This window comes from Ambystoma mexicanum, chromosome 8 (assembly GCF_040938575.1).
Source record: "Ambystoma mexicanum isolate Mex_15411 chromosome 8, UKY_AmexF1_1, whole genome shotgun sequence".
In the NCBI taxonomy this organism is placed as follows: Eukaryota; Metazoa; Chordata; class Amphibia; order Caudata; family Ambystomatidae; genus Ambystoma; species Ambystoma mexicanum.
In genome coordinates this window covers 586,612,326-586,625,574 of record NC_090929.1, presented here as the reverse complement: position 1 = coordinate 586,625,574, position 13,249 = coordinate 586,612,326, and the positions used below count along the sequence as shown (strand labels likewise).

The 13,249-nt window shown below is 48.1% G+C and overlaps 1 protein-coding gene across 1 annotated transcript in view; it reads left to right on the top strand.

The window, feature by feature from the left end:
- ICMT (isoprenylcysteine carboxyl methyltransferase) overlaps nucleotides 1-13,249 on the top strand; it is a 196,104-nt gene that overhangs the window by 136,341 nt on the left and 46,514 nt on the right. Inside the window, exon 4 of the mRNA XM_069610289.1 lies at nucleotides 2,053-2,270. Coding sequence (XP_069466390.1) covers nucleotides 2,053-2,270 — 218 coding nt within the window. The remainder of the gene's footprint in view (nucleotides 1-2,052; nucleotides 2,271-13,249) is intronic.

Here is a 13,249-nt window from a genome sequence, read left to right as displayed (position 1 = left end):
TGTTTTGACTCACTGGGTACACTGTCTCCGTGTGCTGTCCTCCACTTCGGTCGGCTGTGTGTGGCTGTCTCTGCCTCCGAATGGGCACGCCTTTCTTCCAGGGTCTCTGCTGACTTGGGTTACCAGAGAGGGAGTTCTCTTGACTCCACGAGGTTGGCAGGCCAACCCTGCCATCAGAGACCTTCCAAGAACACCTGCCACAATCCGCTTCTGTGACCACAAAAGTGATGGGTGGAAGGTTTCGAATGAATCTGAACCACAGGCAATTGCTCTGGGCAACCTTCCACACCACTGTTTTTTTTTGCCCGTCTGCGCCATTGCAAAAGGGGTCCAGCCATGTGCAAATCAGTCAGCTGCTGCCACCAATGGTAGCAGCCCAGCCCGAACTGCTAGGCCAGGTCCCCTCCGCACAGAAAACCAAGCAACCCCAGACATGTTTCGGCCTCGTTGGACCTCCTCAGTGAGGTGCAGCCTGGTTCCCTATGGCGCGCTGCTGCTCCTCTGCGCTTCAGTATCGCATCTCATTGCCTTTACCTCTGGCTTCTCCTGGAAGCATTTCATAGGTGATCTCTCTAGCCTGCTGTTTATACTGATCCTTTGGCCTCGGGTGCAGGCAATATTCTTCAATTTCACAACAGTCTTGGTACTCGGCATCCCTCTTCCTCGTCCCAGTACCAAAGTGGTGTTTGTGTATGTCTGAGTTAATAAAAGATGGATGTATGTTTCTATGTGGGCTCTTCCTCGTCTTAATACCGTAGTGGTATGCATTGGGAGATAGTTTTCTGGCAAAATAGGGAAGGGATTAGTAATATCGCATACAAACCTGGAGAACATTTAAGTGCCCCTTCACCACTCCCCAAGTCTCCTCCCAGGTGATCCTCCCTCGCATATCCACCCCCAGGGTCTGGATCTGAAAGAGACCCCCTTCCCTGGCTACTTGCAGGGAGGATATATTGGGGAAAGAAGTGAGGATGCCCTGAGATTCATCGCATCGCATAGTATAGGAAATGTTTCTCACACAGGTACGCATGCTTTAAATATAACATTTTACTTTATTCTGTTCATGAATTCTATACCTACTATATGTATGAAAGCTCACATTAAAGTAAATCTAACTTTGTTGCGCGTTTGTACCAGGCAGTTTGTACTTGGGTTAATGTGCACAAACTGTACAAAGAGGCGTATGAGCTGGTCGTACATTACGCAATGAAATCTCGTGAAAACGGACATTGGTTAGGCCTCCAATTTCATGTGATTTTTCAGATTGCAATTGCTTAATGTAAGAACTGTGAAACTCCCAAATGCCTGTTGGCACCGTTTGTGTACATTAAGAGCATCTGAAAACTGACCTGCAAATCAGCTGAAACTTGTATGTGAGTTTTCTGAAGGTGTAATGTATGAATTGTGAAACCATTTTTAAAGCATGAAGCAGTTCATGTTCACATTTTGGAACAAGTTGTGTTTGGAAACCAGGAGTGAACTTTCCAGCCCCCTTGAGTCCGGTTCCTTTCTGCTCAGTGTACCGTGAAACAAAGCTGCTACCCCCATTTATCAGGAAAAAAGCCCAGTGAGTAAGGTTCTATGAGAGGCTCTGGTAGAAGGACGGTATGGAGGACTGAAGTGTTGGGCCCAGTTTTAAGCTGAGCAGTTAAAATAATGTGCTTAATGCAGTGTCTCTCACCAGGTAGGCCAACATCACTCTCGTCACAAGGCCCAGGTATTGCATGTTTCATTTTTTTTGGCTCCAGAAGGGAGACTGCAAGATTTGCATGCATCTAGTTTGTGCAAGAAAAAAGTATTCTGTGCGCTATTCTGGACTCTTCAGTTCTAGGTAATGCATCTATGGTGAAATATCGTATACATCACAATTTAAGGCATAGCATACAAATACGTTACTGTATGTTTTGGGAAACATGAGAAATGCTTGTTTTTTCTAGACTTAGATTTATAGATTACACTTGCCTAATCGGAAGGCTCACATATTGTTACAGGCATGGACTGATGCAAGTATATTTTCAGCTGCACTCCAATTCTGACTGTTTTTGTTTACAGAAATGAAGCGAATAACATGGCTTGCTGCAATTGGATTAGTAATGGTGTTGATTGGGGAATCTCTAAGGAAAGCTGCAATGCTTACTGCTGGTTCAAACTTCAATCATATTGTACAGAATGAGAAATCAAATACACATATACTCGTAACATCCGGCGTTTACTCTTGGTTCAGGCATCCTTCTTATGTGGGTTGGTTCTACTGGAGTATTGGGACCCAGGTAAGTCTTTCTTGTGTTTAATTCTGTATATCAAATTTAGTCGTCTAACATTTGCAAAATGGAGGTTTTTATTACTGTTTTGTTTTCTAATGCTTGCCTCACGCAATACTGTCGGTGCTTTTGGATAGGTATCTTGGAATTAAGCAAAATAAGGTAGGTCTTATGATTGATGGCGCTAGAATTGTACTGTGAAGTGTTATGGCATCATGAAGCAAGACACGGATAATGGATTCAAAGTTCAAACAAAAGTGGTTTATAAGTCAGGATGGTTGGAGGCCTAACTTGCCCTATGGTAAGGGGGCTTTCCCTGCGCAAAGAAACTAAGGAAAGTCTGATTCAAGTCTCTCTGTCCAAAACCCATACTTCCTCACAGCTAAAGCTAAATAATGTGCAGGGATGTCAGTAACAAACACACATAGGGCCTCATTAAGAGTTTGGCGGTAAACGACCGGTGCTACCAGCAGATTGACGCCAACAACGTAACACCCGGGATATCACAAGCGGCGACGGTAAGGGTTAGTCACCATTTTCCATGGGAAATGGGGATATGGAAGCACCGGCACTGTTGCTTATGGTGCCGGTGCTTCCGTGACAACTGTGCCAGTAAAGGACTGAACTCCCGGCAGGTCAGGCCTACCTGGGATTCGTGGCCCCTACCGGTATCATTGTAGTTTGGCGTTCCAGAAAGGGTGCCAGTACGCTGCTACAGCACTTTTTTTCCTTAACACCATACGAATGAGGGCCATAGTGTTCCAAATAAAGTTCTGACCTTCCAGATCCTGGCTTACTTTTCCATTTCCCTTTCCCAAGTTCAAGACTGTTCCAAAATGTCTCGGGGTTCCCTTCCCCAAGACTTCAGCTTTCCAACTTGTACTTGGTTTCAATATCTCAATATTCAAAAACTGTTCCAGGTTAACTTTACGCTCCTTCTGGTTTCTTGACAGTTCATACAGATTACTTTGTTCTGATTCGCTTCAGCAATCATTCCATTTGCTTTTGTTCTCTGTATAATTCTTTGCCTTTCACATAATAGGATACCCCCGGTCTAGGCACAGTTGTCGGACTACACCATTTCAGGTTACGCAACCAGGAATCCTGCATTATTTAGTTATTTGCTTTCAATATGCTATGCATATACTTCATTGCACATCTGTTCATAGCTTTGTCAAAGCTTTCATTTAGTTCGGTATTCAATTATTTGGATTTTTTATTCGGTTGCTCACAGTTCCTCTTGTCCATATTATTCCTCACAACCCTTTCTTTGGGTTTACTGCATCTTGCACATCCGTTCAGCATTTATTTTGGCTTCCAAACAGCCCTCAGGAGTGCCCCAATTCAAGTGCTCTGTCTCTGGTGTCTCCTCTTGGCGGCTGCTCTTCTCTGCTTCTGCTCTGCCGACACCTTTTCTTCAGATTGCGACCCCTGATCGCACTTCACATTTTCTCTGTGGGTTGCCGACAGCTCCATTGGCTTCCTGCAGATGCTGCCAGTAACTTGCAGCTTGGGGATCTCTTCCTTGCCTGCTGCTCCTGCTGCAGACACCCAACCAGTGATGCGGCCACCTCTGTGACCCTCTCTCTCGGCCGCGGCTCCACAGCGTCTTGGGGTGCTTGCCAGTGTCCTGGGACCCAACTTGGCCGTCTCCTTCTGCAAAGGTTTCTCCCTTCTGGCCCACACTGCTTGGCCCGGCTTCTCGTCTGCTGGTCCCTCCTCCCCACTTGTTGGCTCCACCTTTTTGCACCTGCAACCATTTGACAGGTTGCCGGTGTGAGTCCACAGTCCCAGTTGCCTGCCAATTAGTGAGGCACTCTGGACATGACTGACCCTTGCAACAGTCTGCCAGATTCTTCCTCATCTTACTACTAGAGTGGTGAAATGACATGTAGTTGTGCACTTCTCCTAGTCTCCTCTTCCTTGTCTCAGTACTATGGAAGGGGGTGGAGGGTGAAAGGTGTTTCTCACAAGGAAAATGGGGATAACGTATCGACTGAGGATATCCTCTCCCCAATCCCCAGGGTCAGGATCCGAAAGCGATGGCCTTTCCCTGGCCACCTGAGAAGAGGCTCCAAGGGGAGCCGGTGTGAGGATACCCTGAGGTATCTCACTGCAGGCGCTTTCCTCCAGATGTGGTACTGATATGTGCATCTAGATGGTGGGTTTAGAAAGCTTATTAATGGTTAAGTTTGAGGCGTTAAGGTGAGGTTAGAGTGCTATGTACTTTCAGGTGTGTTTCTATTTATTTATAGGAGAAGACTAGTGCTTCAACACATTTTACAAGAGCAGTCCAATGGCTGGCGATTTTGTAATTGACAAGCAAGGATTTTTAGGAAGTAACCATAATCTCGTCAGTGGTAAGGTGGGTACATAAAAAAAACAACCTGTCATTCCTGGGGTAACATGAAAGACACTTTACAATATTTAAAGTATCAGAAGTGTGCATGGTAGACGTGGGTTGAAGGATCATGGCAGAGGGATGATGGCACTGTGCATTGTTGATGGACATTCTATTGCAAGGATGCATCTTTTCAGGAAAACCTTGGTGTTCAGTATTTCAAGGAGCAAGATTTTCGAGTGCTGAGAATCCAGGAGCAGAAAAGCTCGGAACATGGGGATGAAGGGGGCAACAGTAATTTGGCAACATTTTCAGCCAAAAAGAGCAGGAGGGAATAGCGGCAGATGAGTACTGGGAAGGTAGTGCTTGGAGCAGTGGGAGATGGGATCATGAGTCAGGTGATGGCAGGGGTCTGGAAGATTGGCTGTGGTAACTAGTCTGACTGTGGGGGGTTGCAGGGTGGTGGATGGATCTTGGGATGGTAATGTAAAGTGGTCTTAAATAGTGCCATTCTGCTAATGTTGGCCTCCCTGCGCATAGCTGTGTAAGAAACTAGAGCAGTGTGTGTTCTTCAATTAGCGGGAAGGCAGGTGCAGAATCCTGTGGGGTTGATGGCTGCAGGTCGGAAGTACCCATTTCCTGTGTGCCGATATGAACACCTGTTTGTGGTTGGTACTGTTTGTGATTGCTATGGACTGGGCAGGTTAGCAAGTCCAAACATTAACCAGGGGTGTCGGCAGTGTAAGGATGGAAGATTTTAGTAGTGAGGAGATGAGCGAGGATGGAGGGGGGTGGGGGAGGTGTGGTGTTGACGTTGCTTCCTGGCTCTTGTTTGTAGATTTCACGGAGATTCAGATGGGTCCTCTCGCGCAGCAGACTATCAATCAAATTGTGAAAGCCTAAGAATGGAGTTGACTGTGTTCTCCAGCATAGGGCCTGGCATGGATTCACATGCTCATGAATATTACCTGTCATCAGGCGGGGAATCCTCGGTAAAGCAAAAATCAGTTTCAGTTCTGAAATGTCTTTCCCCTAAAAACCAATCACTGGCCTCTGGGTCATACTGCCCCCCCCAGCCAATGACTGCCCTCTACCTAAGCTGCTCCTCTGGCAGCCATCTTCCGATTTGTACTACACGTTCAAGTGTTGGGAGTCCTTGTGCTATAGCTCTTGAGCTTTTACTGCGTTTTGCAGTTTTCTTAAGAGTTTTGCTCTCTCTTCGGTCAATCGAGCTTCAAGCTCCACCGATCAACCTTCCTTTAACAGGGACCCGTTTTCGGATTCTTCAGCGCCCCTCAAGGGCAGATTTTCGTTGAGTTTCTTCTTAGTGGATTCCAGAAGCTTCTTCGAGGCCTACACCGCATGTCATGGCGGAGAAGTGCTCGGCGCCTCTCCAAGTTTTGCCCTGGCTGCAATTTACGGAACGTCTTTTCAGACAATGGATATTCCCTGTCCCTCTACTGCCTGCATTCAGACCAGATGCATGTGGAGGATGACTGCGTGGCTTGTCAGGATATGGTGCCATGCAAGCGAGCCGACTGACGCAAGCGCCTCAACGAGTGGCTGTAGGCCAAGGCCCCTGCTCTGGGTGAGTCCCAGCAGCATGCATCCCCTGCCCAGAAGAAAGCTGAGCGGTCTTCTAAGACCTTTGAGGGTGCCTCTCCCGTGGGGGCCCAACATAAGCCTGAGCACCGTGAATCCATTGCTTCCGGAAGCGCTGTTGCGGCGGGCTCCTTGGCAACCAGGGCAAGTTCAGCATCTTCAGCACCTTAGAGTAGGAGCAAATGCTCAAGTTCTTCTGACCATCCGGGTAAGCTTTTTTTCAGAAGGCCCAGACCGGCCCGACGGAGAAGGCGAAGGGGGGTTTGGGGGCCCGACCCTCCCCCTAAAATGAAGGCTGTGGACTCGGCCAAGACTGAGAAGCCCCAGGTGCATCAGACGAAGGCACACATGTCCATCGACGTGGTAGCGGCGTCCCACGCGAAGTCTGCCAGGGCGGATTTGCAGGGCATGGTCCCGAAGGCAAGAGTATCCCTGCCTGCCAGGAGGGGGTCGGGTGAGTCCTTCCAGCCCAATGAAAAGATGCTGCCCATCATTTCACTGAAACCATCCCCCTTGATTGCAGAGAAAGGGGGGGCACGGTAGTCCTCCAGGGTACGGACATTTCCTCAGAGGAAGAGCTCACCAGCCTCCCGCTCCTCCAGGAGGGGAGATGTGTAGAGAGCAGGCTCCACAGGAGGGATCCCAACGAAGGTGACAATGAGGAGACCGACGGAGCGGACCAGTCTAAGCTGCAAACGCCCCGGTCCCCTTCACCTCCACCCTAGCAGCCTCCTGGGGATATCTCAGCAGACATTCTGACGGCTCTGCGTACCCTGTGCTCCCAAATCCGGACAAGGATGCCCATTGCGCTGGCAGCCCTGAGGCCATCGGAGGAACCACCACCCAAGAGGAGGAGAGTTCACCCCCCCACCTCTTCACCCCTCACCTCCCTCCGCCCCCGAGGGATGACACGGAACGGGACACAGCGACAACAGGCACGGGTGACGACGGCAGCCTGAGGGTGTCTCCCGTCTCTGCCGGCCAGATAGTCGACGCCCAACAAGATTGGCTCGTTTCACGGCATGATATCCAGGGCCTCAGAACTGTTCCAGCTCGTCCCGGAGGAGAAGAAAGAGTTCCTGTACCAGCATCGGGAGGCGAAGAGGAAGATGTGCTATCCCGTTATTGGTTGACATTTGGTACGAGGTGTTGTGAAGAATGAAGAATCCTTCGTCGGCTCCTGCGAAGAGGGATTGCTGCAAGAAGAAATAAAAAGTGCCAGACTCTGCGCCCAAGTGCTTACGGTCCCAGCCGTCTCCAGACTCTGTGGTTTCGGGCAGTGGGCAAGAAGTCTCGGCTCATCCTCGTTGGCGGCCTACGCCCCCCCCCCACTTGCCAGACGGTGAGGGGAGGAAGTTGGATGCTATGGGGCGAAGAGTGATCACGTCGGCGACTACCATCAAGGCCGCCAACGCCCTCACCATTGTGGCGGTTACGACAGGGAACTGTGGTTCAAGATGGCCCCCAAGAGGGCTGAAGCATTGGAGATACTGCAGGAAGGCGAGGTGGCTTCGGATCACACCGTTACAGTGGCCACAGACATTGCTGATAGGGATTCTGCCAAATGGGCAACAGCGTTTGCCTTCTTCGGCGAGGCTGGCTGAGGGCCACCAATTTGTTCAGTCGAGGGTGTTCGACATGTCTTTCGAAGGGGACAATTTGTTTGGAAAGACTGTGGACGAGTCTCTCCAGGCCATCAAAGTGGACACTGAGACTGCTCGTGCCTTGGGCACGCTTAAACGACGGCCGTCCTTTCGGACTTCTGGAGGGAAATCCCAAGGTTCCTCTAAAAGATTTGGAGGAGGTGCCTCGTCCTACTGTCAGCCCTCCCGCTCATCGGCCCACGAGACCTACAGGGGCTGCGCCAAGTCTGGAGGTGGATGTCATCGCAGGGCCCCGATGGCGGCTCTTTGACGTCGAAACAAGATTGAACCGGCCGTGGAGTCTGGCCCAGTTAGGCAAAGTTTGTATGCAGTACCCTATGGGACCACTACACACAACTGACTACATGTATAGGAAACCCAACCTTTGGTATAAGCTTGTACTACAGTTTTATGACAGGTTTAGAGACCTTGTCACCTCTAAATTATCCCTGTGATAGACATGTCTCCCAGCTCAAAAACCGCATTGAAAATCCAAGTTTCTGATGCTTGTTGTTCTGCTTAGAATCACATGCTGTGCATATGGTCCGACATCCACATCCAGTGGTAACTGCATCTTGTCTTTCGGTGACTGAAAGGGGACGTCGGCATAGGCGTGTCTGTAACACTATCCCTATAGTGACGTGTGTAGTACCCAAAATCGCTCACGCACCGAGGTCCCTCAGATTGTTTTTTTCCGCCCAGATAACTGGCCCCCTACAGCAGAGCTCTTACTAGAGACATTGTTTATCTTTACCGAATTTAATCGGTTTATGCCCCGTTAAGTCACTTTGCCTAATAAGAACATCTTCGAAGACTACGGAGGAATAGTCTACGGCTGTGGTCTCGGCGCCTAAGATCCGGCGGCCAGATTTCCACGTGGTCGGGATCTCTGGCCGACCTACACAGTAGGGAGAGTGGGTTCGGGGTGGCCATATTGTTATGTCTTTCCTCCTTTCCACTTCTTTCCCTTTCAGTCTGGTGATCCTTCCCTTTGGCTATGGAAAGGACTCCTTTTAGATTCTGCCCCAAGTGTAGGGTCAGATATCCTTGGAAGGACGAGCACAGGACTTGTAACGCTTGTCTCCCCCTAGAGCACGACGAAAAGCGGTGTTTGGCGTGCAGGCTCCTTAAGCCTAAAACACTTAAGGATCGCCGTGTAAAGCGTTGGGCCGCATGCCCATGTCAAGCGTGGATCCTCCCCTACCGCAACACCAGCCGAAAGTGACGGGGGTACTTTCGGATGACCAAACGTCCAATGGGGATGTTATAGACCTTGAGGTGGACACTTCTAGGTCCACCACGCCCATCCCCGACCCTTTCAGGCTCGACTCTGGTCTTGCTACAGGGACTGCACCCGGCTACAAGGGCGTACATAAACATTGCACTAAACACACAACGTCTTTGCTGACTTCATCGAAAAAGGCGAAAGCGCCAACGGGTCCATCGAAAAGTTCGATGGTTCTCTTGGATCGTGTGGATCCAAAGCCTTCCCCGCATCCGCAACAGCGCATGACTGGGCAAACAAAAATTAATAAGGGCGCTAGTCCCCAAAATACACGCGTCGACATTTTGGATTCCGAAACTTCGACCATTTACAAGGCCTCTATAGAACTTAGAACGCCCAATGCCAAGACTACTACTCCAGGTACCCCCAGAACCGGTCCAAGAGGAACGGTCTCTGGATAACTTGGTCGGGGAAATTTGTCTACGCTTCCCCCTCCAAGAACCCCCCCCCCCGACTCCCCTCCTCAACAAGATAGCGCACAAGATGCACCAGGAACCAGTTACCATGATACTAGTGGCCCCTATGTTGGCCCGCCAATCCTGGTTCACTCACCTGATGGAAATGTCCCTCCCCCCACCAGTCAAGCTGCCCTGCCGTACAACATGTTGTCTCGGGACGGGGAAAACCCTACACCTGTGCCCCCAAACCCTGAATTTAGCAGCCTGGCTCCTGAGATCATAGCGTTTGAACACTTGCTACTCCCTCAGAGGTGCATGTACATACTCGGGGAAGCGAGGAAACCTAATACACGTTATTGCTATGCTAGCAAGTGGAAACGTTTCGTAATCTGGTGCAATTCCAACGGTGTCAATCCTATCGATTGTTCATCCTCACACATTGTGTTGTATCTAACCCACCTGCTGGACTCTGGGTTAGTCTTTAATTCCCTAAGGGTTCATCTGGCTGCTTTGTCAACCTACACCACATCACAGCAAAAGGTATTGTGTTGGAAGATACCAGTGATTAAAGCCTTTATGGAAGGAGTTAAGAGGATTTATCCTCCCATCTCTCACCCAGCCCATGGATGGGATCTGAATGTGGTTTTAACCAGGCTCATGGGAGCTCCCTTCGAGCCTATGCATAAAGCAAGTCTGAAAGACCTGACTTATAAGACAGCCTTCCTAGTGGCTATCACTTCTATCAGAAGGGTTAGCGAACTACAGGCTTTCTGTTTTAGACCCCTTTGTTACAGTCCACAAAGATAAGGTAGTTCTGCGCACACATCCCAGGTTTGCGCCTAAATTCATCTCAAAGTTCCATGTGAACCAGTCAATCGAACTACCCACTTTCTTCCAGAACCTACTAACATGGCCGAAAGAAGCCTTCACACACTAGACGTGTGCAGGGCAGTCATGTTTTACCTGGAGAAAACTAAACCACTAAGAGACTAAACAATTCTTCGTTTCAGTGGCAGCTGGTAGAGAAGGGGATCCTGACTCTGAATCGGCTATCTCAAGGTGGATTGTCAAATGCATCACACTATGTTACACTCTTGCGAAGAGAACTGCCCTTCAAGCCTAGAGCACATTCTACTAGAGGCACTGGGGCATCCATACCATTAATTGCAAATGTTCCTCTTGAGTCCATTTGCAAAGCGGCAACCTGGAGTTCTGTACACACCTTTACAAAACACTATTGCCTAGACACTCATTCTAGGTCTGATTCTCAGGTGGGACAAGCAGTACTAAGACATCTTTTCTCTACTGTTCCTTCTCACAACCCACCCCCAACTCGGGGTACTGCTCGCTAGTCTATGCACAGCATGTGATTCTAAGCAGATTAACAAGCATCAGAAGACACGCATTACTTACCGTAATAGCATTTCTGATGATTGTATCTGCTTAGATTCACATGCGCCCTTCCTACTGCCCCGCTCTGGGTGGAAGGAACATAGACTTCTTACTACTTTCTCTCTTTATGTACTCGCTCACTATAGACTTGGGCTCCCTCATGGCAGAAAAAATCCGATCGGAGGGACCTCGGTGCGTGAGGGATTTTGGGTACTACACACGTCACTATAGCGATAGTGTCGGACACGCCTATGCCGATGTCCCCTTTCGGTCCCCGAAAGACGAGATGCACTACTCCGCGGTTACCACTGGATCTAAGCAGATACAATCAACAGAAATGCTATTACGGTAAGTAATGCATGTCATTTCATTTGTTTGTGTCATTTTAAACGGGAATTGGAAACAAATGCAATTTTCTAACGTGTGAATTTGGCTGCAGCATGTTCTGACTTTCCACTTGTTTTCAAATTGTATGCTTTTGTTGATCCATTGCCTTGTTATTGCTAGTGTTTATGCATTACTGCTATTGTGAGAAATTAGATTTGCTTCATGCATTTAACTGCACCTTAATTATTTAACTGCACCTTAATTAACATCCGAGTGTCATTTTAGGCCTTTGCAAAGCCGCTTCTTTCTATCCACTCAATTTGATTTTGTGGGTTGAGGGAACATTGCAGGGGGAAACCTTAACGTGTGTGCCATCTATCCTTATTCAAAAAGTACTCCTATTCAGTTGTGCTTTGGGTATGTCCACTAGAAGATTAACCAAGTGCATTGCTTCCATTTCCATTGTCATTATCACCCGATTGGTGATTGCTGCCCAATATTAAAATTTGATTTTTGTGAATCCCAAAAATAAATATTGTATTTTCACCACTGGTTCATGGTCCATTGTGACCCGGTGTATTTGTAAAAGGGGGTGTGAGATGGGTCGGGTACCGGCTCAATTTGAATTAATTGAAATTAAAGAAAAAAGCATTCCTATTGAGCGCCACGTCCCGGAATAAGACCAAGTGTCCTGGTCCCGTGTGTGACGCCTGATTGGAATCCTTAACAATTCAAAAGGGGATACATATGCACTATCACTCGCCATAGTCCATCACTGCTCTTCATCACACAATCTTGATCGCACAGGGCCATATTGCTCAGTCTGACCTCCACTTGACTACAGGAACACTGACATAGGAGTCCTACTTCATTTACAGATCCAATACGGTGGTTTGAGTCAATCTGAAGATTAGGAAATGTTAACTGAGTCGCTTGTGTAAGTACACATACATACATTAAGGAACCTGATTAACTGAGTATACCTTGGGTCCTGGTGACATAATACAACAATGTATTGGTTTTAGACTATGTACAGTTAGCGACAACAGGTCGGCAACCTCCTACCCAGTAGTATGGTATATACACCATCAGTACAGGCGCATGGATTTTTGTGAAAGATGTCTCCTTTTCTTATGAGCACCACCTTAGCATCTCAATTCATTTACTGGATCTAACTGAAAGTTTCTCCTCTCTCTTACACCTACTGATACAATTACAGATCAACAAAATGTAGGTGCCCTTCCCCGTCTTACTACGTGTGAGAGAAAAAATAAAATAGCAAACACAGCCCCTTGTCGGGGAAAGAGGCACTGAGACCCGGCTGCAAGAGTTCAAAAGATGGTTTATTTCTCCAGCTAGGAAATAACTCAAACTCTTCCTCAATTTACATCAGTGCCAGTATTTATATCAGTTAAAGTAACTCTAACAAAAAATGCTAAATGGACCCGATTGGCCAGACGGTGTGGTGCTGTAGGTGTGGGTAGCATCTCTTCCTCCTGGTTGGCTGAGTGGCTGACGGACGTCAAACATCTCGTGCTCCATGCAGGTCAGGGTCCGGTCACTGTGGTCACTACCTAAGCTAATATGTTACACACTAAATAACAAATAATTTAAAACATTTTATGCTACTTGTCACTTTTCTACATAAGTCACACACAATGATTATTGTCAGTACAATTGGGTCATTCGTGGCTTTATTTGGAGGCCTTGACCTTATTGTGCATGTAGTAGAATCAGGCTGTGTTTCGCATATCTGCTGGGTTTCAAACTCATTAGTACAAGTAAAAACATATATAGTAGTAAAAATGATTAAGGTTAGTAGTGGGTGTGTTGGGTGGGTTTCGCAGCACAGGCGAGGGTCTGGCACTTGAAAGTAATACCTTACAGGGGGTGCAGGGTCAGGATGGCAATAAATTGTTCTAATGGGGGTGGGTGGCTTGTACATTTATGAGGACGAATCGAGCAGAAAGTGCTTAGCTCATTCTGGTTCACATGCCGGT